This window comes from Kogia breviceps, chromosome 19 (assembly GCF_026419965.1).
Source record: "Kogia breviceps isolate mKogBre1 chromosome 19, mKogBre1 haplotype 1, whole genome shotgun sequence".
NCBI classification, from domain to species: domain Eukaryota; kingdom Metazoa; phylum Chordata; class Mammalia; order Artiodactyla; family Physeteridae; genus Kogia; species Kogia breviceps.
Window position 1 is genome coordinate 11711776 of NC_081328.1, and position 12875 is coordinate 11724650.

The 12875-nt window shown below is 46.9% G+C and overlaps 1 protein-coding gene across 3 annotated transcripts in view; it reads right to left on the reverse strand.

The window, feature by feature from the left end:
• The window catches only part of RAP1GAP2 (RAP1 GTPase activating protein 2), a 224809-nt gene that overhangs the window by 208461 nt on the left and 3473 nt on the right, over positions 1-12875 (reverse strand). For 2 of the 3 annotated variants that reach the window (XR_010838343.1, XM_067022130.1), the window contains exon 2: positions 6785-6967. Coding sequence is in view for 2 of the 3 variants with exons in the window: in XM_067022130.1 (XP_066878231.1) it covers positions 6785-6967 (183 nt within the window). In the remaining variant the exon portion in view is untranslated. Of the gene's footprint in view, positions 1-5190; positions 5311-6784; positions 6968-12875 lie in introns of those variants that run through there. The other variant, XM_067022131.1, reaches the window with a different exon arrangement.

The window sequence follows — 12875 nt, forward strand, 5'->3', positions numbered from 1 at the left end:
GTCCCCCAGTTGCGGAGGTAGGTGACACCTCCAGGAGGATGCAGCCCATCGCCAAAAGAGAGAAGGGTCAGGTACTTTACAGGTTACACTTATTTTTTCAATTGAACACTGGAGAAGGTCAGGCAGGCATTGAAACCTGAACTTTGAAAACATTTTGCTAAGTGAAAGAAGCCAGTCACAAAGGACCACATACTGTAGGATTCCATTTATATGAAATGATGTCCAGAATAGACAAATCCATAGAGAGAGAAAGGAGACTAGCGGTTGCTTAAGGTTGGGGGAGGGTGGGGTGGGAGGAAATGGAGGAGAGGGACTGCTGAAGGTTATGAAATTTCTTTGGGGGATGATGAAAATGTTCTAAAATTGACTATGGTGATAGTTGCACAACCCTGTGAATATATTCTCACTGAATTTTACACTTTGGGTAAGTGGTGTGGCACATGAATTCCAATAAAGCTGTCGTTAAAATAAACATATATCTAATAGTGTATACTGATATAAATAAATAAATGATTGAATAACTAAATAAATGGGGAGGAAAGAGACAAATCTTGGGTGCAGAAGAATTCCAAACAATATGTGTAAACACTGTTCTCAAAGAGGTAAACCATAACTCCACTCTACTTAGACATGGGCTTCACAGAGTAACTTCCTTCCAAAGAGTATACACTATAGAAAGGGGGAGGGGAGCAATTTACAGTGGAGAAGACTGACAAATACTACCTCAGCCAGGTGATCAAAGTCAACATCAACATTGATAAGCTATGCTGATAGTATGTATCCTTGATATGATGTATGAAAATCGCACTCTATCCTCGTGGTCTTTTTCCCCCAAAACTCATAACCCCAATCTGATAATGAGAAAAACATCAGACAAATCCCAATGGAGGCACATTCTCCAAAATATGACCAGTACTCCTTAAAACTTTCTAAGTCATCAAAAATAAGGAAAGTCCAAGAAACGGTCACAGCCAAGAAGAGGAATTACATTAATTACTAAATGCAATGTGGTATCTGGATGGGACCCTATAGCAGAAAAAGGACATAAGAAAGCTAAATAACCTATGGAACTTAGTCAAAATAATATATCAACATTGGTTCATTATTGTAACAAATGTACCATACTAATGCAAGAAGCTAATAATATGGGAAAGTGGGTGTGGGGTATATGGGAACTCTTTGTACTATCTTCTCAATTTTTCTGTAGATCTAAAACTGTTCTAGGGACTTCCCTGGCAGTCCAGTGGTTAAGACTTTGCCTTCCAATGCAGGGGGTGCGGGTTCAATCCCTGGTCGGGGAGCTAAGATCCCATATGCCTCATGTCCAAAAAACCAAAACATAAAAAAAAAAAAAGAAGCAATACTGTAACAAATTCAATAAAGACTTTTAAAATGGTCCGCATAAAAAAAAAAAATCTTAAAAAAATAAAACTTGGGCTTCCCTGGTGGTGCAGTGGTTGAGAGTCCGCCTGCCAATGCAGGGGACACGGGTTCGTGCCCCGGTCCGGGAAAATCCCACATGCCGTGGAGTGGCTGGGCCCGTGAGCCATGGCCGCTGAGCCTGTGCGTCCGGAGCCTGTGCTCCGCAAGGATAGAGGCCACAACAGTGAGAGGCCCGCGTACCACACACCCAAAAAAGGCATCAGTAGAGGCTAGATAAAGAAACTATGGTTCAACTTAGAATGGAATACTTTACAGTCAGTAAAAAGAATGTTGCCAGACCACTTTGCAATGTTTTTCAAGTACTCACACAGCCTTAGCCTCTAGCCTCTGTCAGTTCCTTCTCCCAGATCTGAAGCCCCACTGTCATAAACTGGGCAACAGGCCCTCAGAAATAATCAGAAGATAAAAAGTCATACATATCTAATAACTTGAGCTAAAGAACCCAACCAAATTCTAATTTAGTTTTTGGTACTTTATGGAGAGTTTGGAGGAGGAGCCTCCAAAGCAAGAGCTGCTCTAAAAGAGTAGGTAGACATCAGACATATTTGTTGCCCAATGAGTATTCACCACCCTCTCTCCCACTCAAAATTTTGTTGTTTGGGTGGAGTTAACCCCAGCCCCAAGTTCCCAGGATGAGAGCATGACCGAGCCTGGCCAATATGAGGCAGTCCATCCCCCTTGCCATGGTGATTGGCTGAAGGATGGCCATGTGACCCAAAACAGGCCAATGGGAATGACACTCTGAAACTTCTGCTAGAACCGCTAAGAAAGGGAAGCTGTCTTTCCAGGAGGGTTGTTCGTCTGGAGGGTTGCCTGCAGCTCCTGAGAGCCACCTCACTTCCACAAGGGAATAAAAAGGGAACAGAGGAAAGAGAAAGGACAGAGAGAGTAGGGCATTATTTGGTGACATTATTTGAGCACTTGAATCCAGTTTTGCCTGAAACATGGAAAGTTCTTGGTGTTTTCAGTTACATAAACCAGTAAATTCCCTTTTTCTCTTAAGCCAATTTGAATTGAGAAAGCTGACTCAATCTGAAATCCTGGAAGCAGGGGCCAAGGCTGATCATGCTGGGAGTGTGCCATGGAGTTCAGAAGGTGTCTTGCCTTCAAGAGTGCTCCCTGCCAGGGCTTCCCTGGCGGTGCAGTGGTTAAGAATCCACCTGCCAATTCAGGGGACACAGGTTCGAACTCTGGTCTGGGAAGATCCCACATGGCATGGAGCAACTAAGCCTGTGTGCCACAACTACTGAGCCTGCGCTCTGGAGCCCGTGTGCCACAACTACTGAGCCTGCGTGCCACAACTACTGAAGCCCGCACACCATGACTACTGAAGCCCGCTCACCTAGAACCTGTGCTCCACAACAAGAGAAGCCACTGCAATGAGAAGCCCGCACACCACAAGGAAGAGTAGCCCCTGACCACTGCAATTAAAGAAGGCCTACGCACAGCAATGGAGGACCCAACGCAGCCAAAAATAAATAAATAAATAATTTTTTTTTTTTAAAAAAAGAAAAGAGTGCTCCCTGCCAGGCTGTCTGATCACTCAAGTCACATCTTCAGGACCTCCTCAGAGCAATGGGCTTTTTTAACCAGGAGTGAAAGGTGACCTAAAACCTATATTAGCATACTAGGGACTTCCCTGGTGGTCCAATGGGTAAGACTCCGCACTCCCAATGCAGGGGGCCCAGGTTCGATCCCTGGTCGGGAAACTAGATCCCGCATGCATGCCACAGCTAAGAAGTCCACCTGCCATGACTAGAAAAAAAAGAAAGATCCCGCATGCCATGAATATCCCACGTGCTGCAACTAAGACCCAGTGCAGCCAAAATAAATAAATAAAATAAATAATAAAAAATAAATTAAAAAAATTTTAAACCTAATTAGGGTAATAATAATGATTTATGTTTCATCAGGTTCAGCCCAAGATCCAGCCCATACAGGCATCAGGGCAGAGAGTCAGAGCAGGAATCCAAGCTCTGCCCCTTTAAAACTCTTCCTGTTTCCTCCTCCATGAAGTGAGGGAAGGAATCAAACTACAAAGTGATCTGGGAAGTTCTGGGGTCCTAGGGTGGTACCTCCTTTCCAGGGGACTGCCCACTCCCCACCAGATCTTCAAACAGATTAACTCTACTTTTATCTGATTTATGTACTGAGGTTTCATCTGAAGAGTAGCTCCACTGATAAATAATAATTTTGATTATTTGGACTTTGATTCTTGGAACCCTTGAAAGGTGGGATGGGCTGAGCAGGCTGACCCATTGACCCCTCTCCTGCTCTGACATGCTGAGGTTTGTTTGTTTGTTGGGGGTACGCGGGCCTCTCACCGCTGTGGCCTCTCCCTTTGCGGAGCACAGGCTCCGGACGCGCAGGCTCAGCGGCCATGGCTCACGGGCCCAGCCGCTCCGCGGCATGTGGGATCTTCCCGGACCGGGGCACGAACCCGTGTCCCCTGCATCGGCAGGTGGACTCCCAGCCACTGCGCCACCAGGGAAGCCCCGCCCCTGAGGTTTTTTTGACAATGTGAACTTGGATAGGCAGCCAGGCCCTGTGTTCAGGAAATATGAAGCAAAACAGAGGAAAGGAGTCAAGCCCCTGGGGAAGCCCTGAGTTCAAACCCTGACTCTGTCACTTGCTTGCTGGGTGACATTGATTAACCACTTTCCTTCTCTGAGCCTCAGTTTCCTCATCTGAAAGAGGCGGGTGCTAATGCCTTCCCCTGAGTATCACTGTGAAGAGTAACTGAATCAATGCCTGATTATGGTAGAGCCAGTAGGAAGTGCTCTGGAAGCCAGGTTGCTATTATTAACGATATTATTGTTGTTCTTTGTATTCAGGCTACAGAATGTACCTGGTGAGAGGTGTTCCGCAATGCTACTTCAAAGATGCTCCTGGCCCTGGTTTCGGTGGGATGATTTGCGATGGGGAGGGGTCCCAGCCAGACATTCTTGGAGTCCTTCCAGGGCAGGAGTGGGCTGAGCAGGCTGCCCTGCATTCTAAGTTCCGCCAAGCAGAGGTCAGGCCTCTGGTTGAAACGACCCTGAACGTTCGGACAACGGGGACATGCGCCCAATCCCTCTGCGATGCGTCTGAAACCCTCTTGGCCTGCAGTCTCGCCACCCGACACCAGCAGGCTCTGATTTCCCAGCCTGGGCAGGACTCGGCGGGGTAGGGGCAACCACCCACCTACACGGGGACCTCTTCCCTCCCTTCCTAGGCCCCCCTTCTCAAACACCCTATCCCCCAAGTGCCCACAACCACCGGTCCGCGTGTAGGTGAACTGAAGCACCTCCTTGAACAGGAGAGATGAGAATTGTAGGTTGTGCCCTCTTGGGCGGGGCCCAGTCCGTGGCCGACCCCGCGCAGCAGAAGGAATGAGGGTCGGAGGGGGAGCCCCACTACAGAGAGCTAAGGCGCGGGGAGGAAAGTGAGGAAACCCCGCAACGAGTCTGTAAGGAGGACCGGGGTCCCTCCAAAGCCTGACGTCAGGAACAGGGTCCGGTATCCCGGCGACGATAGCTCTGAAGAACCGCAAAGACCAAAACCGTCTCCATCCGGACACGCCGGATGGGGATGACCAGGTAGCGCAGCGCCTCTCGCCTCTCGTTAAACCCGGCCCCGCTGCCTCCGCTCGAGAAGAAACTTCGGGCCAGCGCCCCCGCTCCTTCCCGCGCCCGGCCCAGCCTCAGCACGCGGGGCGCGCGGGTTCGCGTCCGCACCAGGCCCCGCGCCCCCCCGGTGCTCACTCACCAGCGCACCAGCTGCCAGCGCTTCTCCCCCGGCGCCCGGCGACCCGTCATGCCTCCCGGCCGGCGCCAAAACTCCCTATCCGCCGCGGGCCGCGCGGTGGAGGCGGCTCCGGCTGCCTCACGCCAGTGCCGAGGGCGCGCTCCGCGGCGCGGGTCCGGCGGGCGGGGCGGGCGCGAGGCGACTCGGCCGGAGCCCAGGCGGTGCGGCCGGCAGCGCGCAGCCCTCACGGACAGCCGCCGGCCCCGCCCCTGGAGCCGGCCGGGGCTGGGTCACCGCGCTCCCTGACGCGGCGGCGAGACCGCAGCCTGTCCGCCTCGCTGCCTTCACGCACGCCCCGCCTGCCCAGCGGCGCAGCAGAGCGGGCTTTCTGTGGAGCACCGGGCGAGGAGTCAGGTTCTCCGAATTCGACTGTGACAGAAACCTGACTTGCTGAGTAACTCGAGAGGATTCACTTAATTCCTGTGCCTTACTTCCTTATGACACCTCTTCCGTCTGCCCAGGTATGCATAAAAATAATTAAACTACTTGCTATAAATGGTTTACAGATGCGTCTTACAGATTATTGAACTATTTTAAGGTAACAGTAATTAAAACAGTATGGCTTTGGTCCAGCACGCTGCCTGACCCTAGGATCAGCTCCACCCAGGCCTTCAAACTACTTTCACCCCAGAACGTTAGTTTGAGTTGAGCAGAGACCAACATGGCCCACAGCGTCCTGGGAGCCTGGTTTGAAGGAGCTGAGTTTTAGAAATGTTTATAAACACAGAGATTGTCTGCACATTGCACAGTGCAGAGAGGAGAAAATCTGGCTCCCGGTGTAGAGCCCCTGGGAGCTTATCTTCCCCTTAGGGATGGTGGACCCACGCTCAGGAGCACTGGAAAAGTTTCCAGAGGAGTCCAAATGCTACTGACATCTGTCGCTATATCCATAGGCACCTTTCCCAGGGTGCAACAAAAATCAAGATTACATAAATCCTGAGAATCCTCATCTGAGCTTTCCACTAGGTCTCAACTAAAGAACTGACAGGAGGCAACAGGGAATGAAGAACTTAACCAATACAGAGGCATCATGTAAAAGATAACAGAGAAGGAGATACAGACAAGATAGGTTGGCAGCTCGCCTTTGACCTTTAAATATAGTGTCTAGCATGAGGCTAGCAATTGCCTTTGAGTATCCTTCCTTAAGCTTCCCCAACATAATTAACAAGGAAACCAAGGAAACAGAATAGAAGGTCTAAAAACATCCCCACATGTGTGTATGTGTAATATATGTATTTCAAATTAGTGATGGATATGGCGATGCGACAATTAGCCATTTACAGGGGGGGAAAAAAGCAAGGCCTCTATTTCACATCACAAGATATATTTCAGATGAACTATAAATGTAAGTGTATAAATATATATATAAAGGAGTAGAAAAAATACATAGGTAAGTATTGTGATATTAAAATGGGGATGGATTGTTTTAAGCTTGGCATCAATGGCAGAAGCCATACAGGGAGAGATTAATGGATTTGATGAAAATAAAAATATTAAACTTAGCACATCACAAAAGCACAATAAGCAAAATTAAAAGCCAAATGTCAGGGATTACCTGGTGGTGCAGTGGTTGGGGGTCCGCCTGCCGATGCAGGGGACACGGGTTCGTGCCCCAGTCTGGGAAGATCCCACATGCCGCGGAGCGGCTGGGCCCGTGAGCCATGGCCGTTGAGCATGAGCGTCCGGAGCCTGTGCTCCGCAACGCGAGAGGCCACAACAGTGAGAAGAGGCCCGCGTACTGCAAAAAAAAAAAAAAAAAAAAGTTACAATAGCAAATTCTATGTTATGTACATTTTACTACAATAAAAATTTAAATGTTGAAAGTTTTTAGTATAAAGAAATAAGAAATGATAAATTCTCCAATAGAGAAATGGGCAAAGAACATGAACAAACAATTCACAGAAGAAATATAAATAGATAATAGACACACTTTTTAAAAAATATATTTATTTATTTATTTTTGGCTGTGTTGGGTTTTTGTTGCACTTGCGGTGAGCAGGGGGCTACTCTTCATTGCGGGGCGTGGGCTTCTCATGCTGTGGCTTCTCTTGTTTCCGAGCACAGGCTTTAGGCCAGCAGGCTCAGTAGTTGTAGCTTGCGGGCTCTGGAGCACAGGTTCAGTAGTTGTGGCGCACAGGCTTAGTTGCTCCGCGGCACGTGGGATCTTCCCGGACCAGGGCTCGAACCCGTGTCCCTTGCATTGGAAGGCGGATTCTTAACCACTGTGCCACCAGGGATGTCCCTAGACACATTTTTACATTTTAATATTACTGGAAATTAAGTATTTGAAAATGTAAATGTGATGGTATTTTTTTTTACTTGTCAAATTTGGAACAGTTGGTTGTTTTTGTGTTGTTGTTAATTATCCCATGCAGGGTTTGTATGGAGAAGGGAAGTAGGCTCTCCCAGTCATGACTGAGGTCACTGTACAAATTGGTTCAATTATTGTGCATGGCAATTTGACAGTATGATCAAAAGCCATCAAATGTGCATTTCTCTTGACTTAGTAATTTCTCTTTTTGGAATTCATCCTAAGGAGATAATTAGAAATGGGGGGGGGGAATCTTTGTAAAGGAATGTCCCTTGCAACATTGTTTGAAATAGAGTAAAACTGAAGACAACACAACAGTCCAACAGGAGATTAGTTAAGTGAAGAAGCAAGTCCATATGATGGGATATTATACAAATACTAAGCGAGACTTTTACTGACATGAAAAAAAACAAGATATATTTTGAAATGAAAAAAACTGTTACCAAGTAGAACTAATATATTAAGATATTTGTAGGGCTTCCCTGGTGGTGCAGTGGTTGAGAGTCCGCCTGCCAATGCAGGGGACATGGGCTCGTGCCCTGGTCCGGGAAGATCCCACATGCCGCGGAGCAGCTAGGCCCGTGACCCACGGCCACTGAGCCTGCGCGTCCGGAGCCAGTGCTCCACAACGAGAGAGGCCACAACAGTGAGAGCCCCGCGTATCACAAAAAAAAAAAAAAAAAAAAAAAAAAACGATATTTGTAGAAAAATCTGGAAGAACTACAGGAACATATGTAAAAAGTGATATATCTCTGGGTGGGTGAAGTTATAGTGATTTTTATTTTATAGTTTTTCTTATCCATATATTCTAATTTTTCTAAATAAACATTATGTGCAATAAGAAAAGACAATAAAAGTCACTTTTCAAATGATTAAGCTACCAAGATATTTGCCACATGGCTGTTTTTAACATTAAAAAATAGAAACAGGGCTTCCCTGGTGGCGCAGTGGTTGAGAATCTGCCTGCCAATGCAGGGGACACAGCTTCGAGTCCTGGTCTCGGAAGATCCCACATGCCGCGGAGCAACTGGGCCCGTGAGCCATGGCCGCTGAGCCTGCGCGTCCGGAGCCTGTGCTCCACAACAAGAGAGGCCACAACAGTGAGAGGCCCGCGTACCGCGATGAAGAGTGGCCCCCACTCACCGCAACTAGAGAAAGCCCTCGCACAGAAATGAAGACCCAACGCAGCCAAAAAAATAAATAAATAAATTTATTTTTTTTTTTTAAATAGAAACAATCTAATTATCAAACAATGTGAAAATGGATAGAGTACATTGTAGTTTATCATTAAAATGGAACAACACTCTGCAGCAGGAGAAAAATGTTCATGCTACATTGCTAAGCCAAAAAGCAGACTACAAAATAAGATGTTTAAATTATACATAATTAAGATTTTATATAATAAAATTTTTTAATGCCGAATGTTAGGATTTGTTATGACCGAAAGGTATAAGTGGACAATTTTGTTTTTATATCTTTACTTATCAAAAATTCCGAAGTTTTCGACAATGAATAATGTGGGAAAAAAAATTTAATTTTGATACATAGGCATCGATTGGTGAATGAAAACATTTAATGATTTTTAGGAGATTTCCAACATACAAGTGGAAAAAAAAAAAACACAATACAGAATAGGGTGTGGTGCTATATGATGTCAGTACCTTAAAAATGAAAAAAAAAGCGTGTGTGTGTACGTATACACAGAATTTGTTCATGGTGGAAAACTTTGGTCAGAGAAGTTGAAGATGGAGGGTGAGGAAGGTTTTACTTTTATAAGTATCAGCATGTCTTTTTTTTTAAGGAATTGTCTGCGTAGTCTGTATATAATTCTGTACCATCTGGGCGGTGAGATTACAAGCTCTTTATCTTCTTTAAAATTTTTTAAAATTATTCAAAAATGATAGTGTATTTCAAACAAATAAAAGACAACAGCCAGCCACAAATAGCCAATTATCTTCAAGAGGCTGCAAGCATTGTGAAGACTCCACAGAAACAAGGGGGAAAAAAGTTGTGATATAATATGGGTAAAAAAATCATATATGCCAGGGAGTTCCCTGGTGGGCCAGTGGTTAGGACTCTGGGCTCTCACTGCTGTGGCCTGGGTTCAATCCCTGGTCAGAGAACTGAGATCCCACAATTTGCGTGGCATGGCAAAAAAAAAAAAAAAAAAAAAAATTAGATATGCCATGAAGATGACTGTAAATCATCATTCATATGAACAAACTAGAAGATAATACACAAAAATAATACTAGTTGCACTAGGGCAGTAGGATTACAGGTTGATTTTTGTTACTGCATTTCCCAACCTTTCTGAAGTATAATTCTAATGCTTCTGTAATAAAACACAATATTTAAAAGAATTGGCTGAAGGAAGTGGTACGTTTAAGGCAAAATGTGGAGCATTACGTGTGGCAAAGCTAATACAAAGTTAGGGAAAAGTTAAGGAAAAAAGTGGCCACAGTTACACCAGATCATGAAAGAGCTGGGGAGCTAGCTGCCCAAGATCATGGAAAGTGGTCTGAAATGGAGGAACTTCAGGCACAGGCGGTGGAACCCCTCAGGATCCCAGTGAAGTCAGTCGGGTGAGCGTCTGAGCTCTCTGCCCTAGAAGGAGGAGGATGTGGGCAGGGCTGAGGCAGAGGGGATGCGTCTGAGGCTGAATTGTGGCTTAGTACACACACACGCGTGCGCACACACACACGCACACACACACAGCTAATTCCCTTTTGCCATGCTAGTGGCTGAGGAATGATCTCAAACTCCAAAAGTCAGAGCTGAGATTTTAGGGACCATTTTATCCAAATCAGCCATTTCACCCCTGAGCAGAGTGCAGCCTTGCCCTAATTTGATCTTTTGTTCTTAAGGGAAGCTGACTAAAAGGCTTATCCACAGTAACTTCTGGTTGGGTCTCCAGACCCAGAGCTCCCAATCCCTCTAGCCACAGCATCCCAAGGGACCCAGATTGGGTGGTCTTTGGGGGTCAGGACAGATGGCCAGAGTCCTTGAAGAAAAGAGGGTATCCCTGTAACACTGTCACCTGCGCCCCTGTTGAGAGCATCTTGGTGTCCACCAGTGCTGGAGCACTCAGTGGGCAGCAGCCTGGCAGAGAACAGCAAATGGGGCCTAAGTTGAGGAAGGTTGTGCCAGATATCTCCTTCCTCCAGAACCTTTCCACACCTTTCTCCACTCTGCTTTTGTCCCAGGAAGTCAACCTATGCAAGCGGGGTCAATGGACTCCCTTAACTTCTGGCTTCTGATTGGGACTGGCTAGAGGAGGCGCCAGCAGGAGATGGGGAGGAAAGAGGGCAGTGAGGCTGGGATATTTATTCTTCGGCTCCCTCCCAGGTCCCTGTGGGTCAGACGCTTCACTTTAAGGAAAGCCACAGCTCCTGCCAGGTAGCCCTCTCCCCATACTCATCCTTTCGCAATTCTCATAACTGCCTTCTCTTGTCCCTCCAGTCCTAGGGATGGTAACGTCTCTGCCTATCCTTTGGTCTTAAACTCTGCCCCACAACCTTGTAGACAGTCCCTTAACTCTCTTCAAATGATTCATTTTAAACGAGCTGTCTGTTCCCTTCCAGGACACCGACCAATGCAGAGCTGTTACCACTGTGGGTACCTTTTGCCACCACTGGAGTCACCTCCTCTCTGAGGGGCCTGATGAAGCCCACCTCTGGCGTTTTTTTTTTTTTAAGCCACTAATTTTATTTCATTTATTTATTTATTTGTTTGTTTGGTTGCACCGGGTCTTAGTTGCAGCACGCGGGCTCCTTAGTTGGGGCATGCAAACTCTTAGTTGCGGCATGCGTGTGGGATCTAGCTCCCTGACCAGGGATCGAACCCCGGCCCGCTGCATTGGGAGCATGGAGTCTTAACCACTGCGCCACTGGGAAAGTCCCCCACCTCTGGCCTTGATCGGGCTGGAGTTTGAATCCTGGCTCTGCTGCTTACAAGCTGGGTGGTATCAAACTTAACCTCTCTTGAGCCTCATTTTCTCCACCTACAAACGGGAATAAACCTTTCCAGTAGGATTTCTCTGAAGTTTCAATGAGATTATGTGGGTAAAGTGCTCAGCTCAAAATAATGTTACTTCTGAGGCCTGATGTACACTTTTTATACAATTCAGTTTTCTTTGACTTGGTTACAAGTTTAATTTTGAAAATAGAAATATGATTTTTTTAAGTATTTAGTGGATGGCTTGGCATATAGAACAGGCTTAATAAGTGTTATTATCAACATCATCATCTGCAATATCATAATCTCCATATGTCATAATATGTCTCTGGGTCTCCCCATAATGTCAGGCGTAGGACCATGCACTCAGCTTTGCTCAAAATTACTGTCCTCTGTGTGTTGACCTCCTCCAAAGAGGCACCTCAAAGTCTCCTTGCCCAAAAGCTTAAGCCCTAGCTCTGCTGGTTCATCATTTTCAGTTATTCCTTGGATGCTTTTGTGCACATCTTTTGTTGTCTCACGTGTGGATCTTCTTCTTGCAAGTGTCCCACGGACAGCCGTAGGGGCCCAGCTGGGAGCTTGGCCCAGTGCAGGACTCTGTCAGAAGCGCTTCTTGTGGCAAGGCTGGAGCCCCCCATGACCAGGCAGGGCCACCCATCAGACAGGCATCTGTAGCTGTTTGCTTCAACTGGTGAAAAGCCAGAGCCCCAGGATCCATCTTTTTTTTTTTTTTTGGCTACGTCGGGTCTTAGTTGAGGCATATGAGATTTTTCGTTCTGGTGCGCGGGCTTAGTTGCCCTGCGACATGTGGGGTCTTAGTTCCCTGACCAGGGATCGAACCCGCGTCCCCTGCACTGGAAGGCAGATTCTTTTTTATTATTTATTTTTGGCTGCATTGTGTCTTTGTTGCTGTGCGTGGGCTTTCTCTAGTTGCGGTGTGCGGGCTTCTCATTGTGGTGGCTTCTCTTGTGGAGCCCAGGCTCTAGGCACGCGGGCTTCGGTAGTTGTGGCACACAGGCTCAGTAGCTGTGGCTCGCGGGCTCTAGAGCGCAGAGTCAGTAGTTGTGGCGCACGGGCTTAGTTGCTCCGCGGCATGTGGGATCTTCCCGGACCAGGGCTCGAACCCGTGTCCCCTGCATTGGCAGGCGGATTCTTAACCACTGTGCCACCAGGGAAGTCCCTCCAGGATCCATCTTGATACTGGTCAAGGAAAAAAACATTTGGGTCCTGGTTATAACAATTCCATCTGCATGCACTTTACAAAACGCTTTCACTCTCACCTCATGACAACCCCACAATGATCCTGTTGGCAGAGTAGATGTTGCTTTTCCTTTTTTACTATTTTGAGGAGGAACTGGAGCTCAGAGAGGTTAAGGCTTCC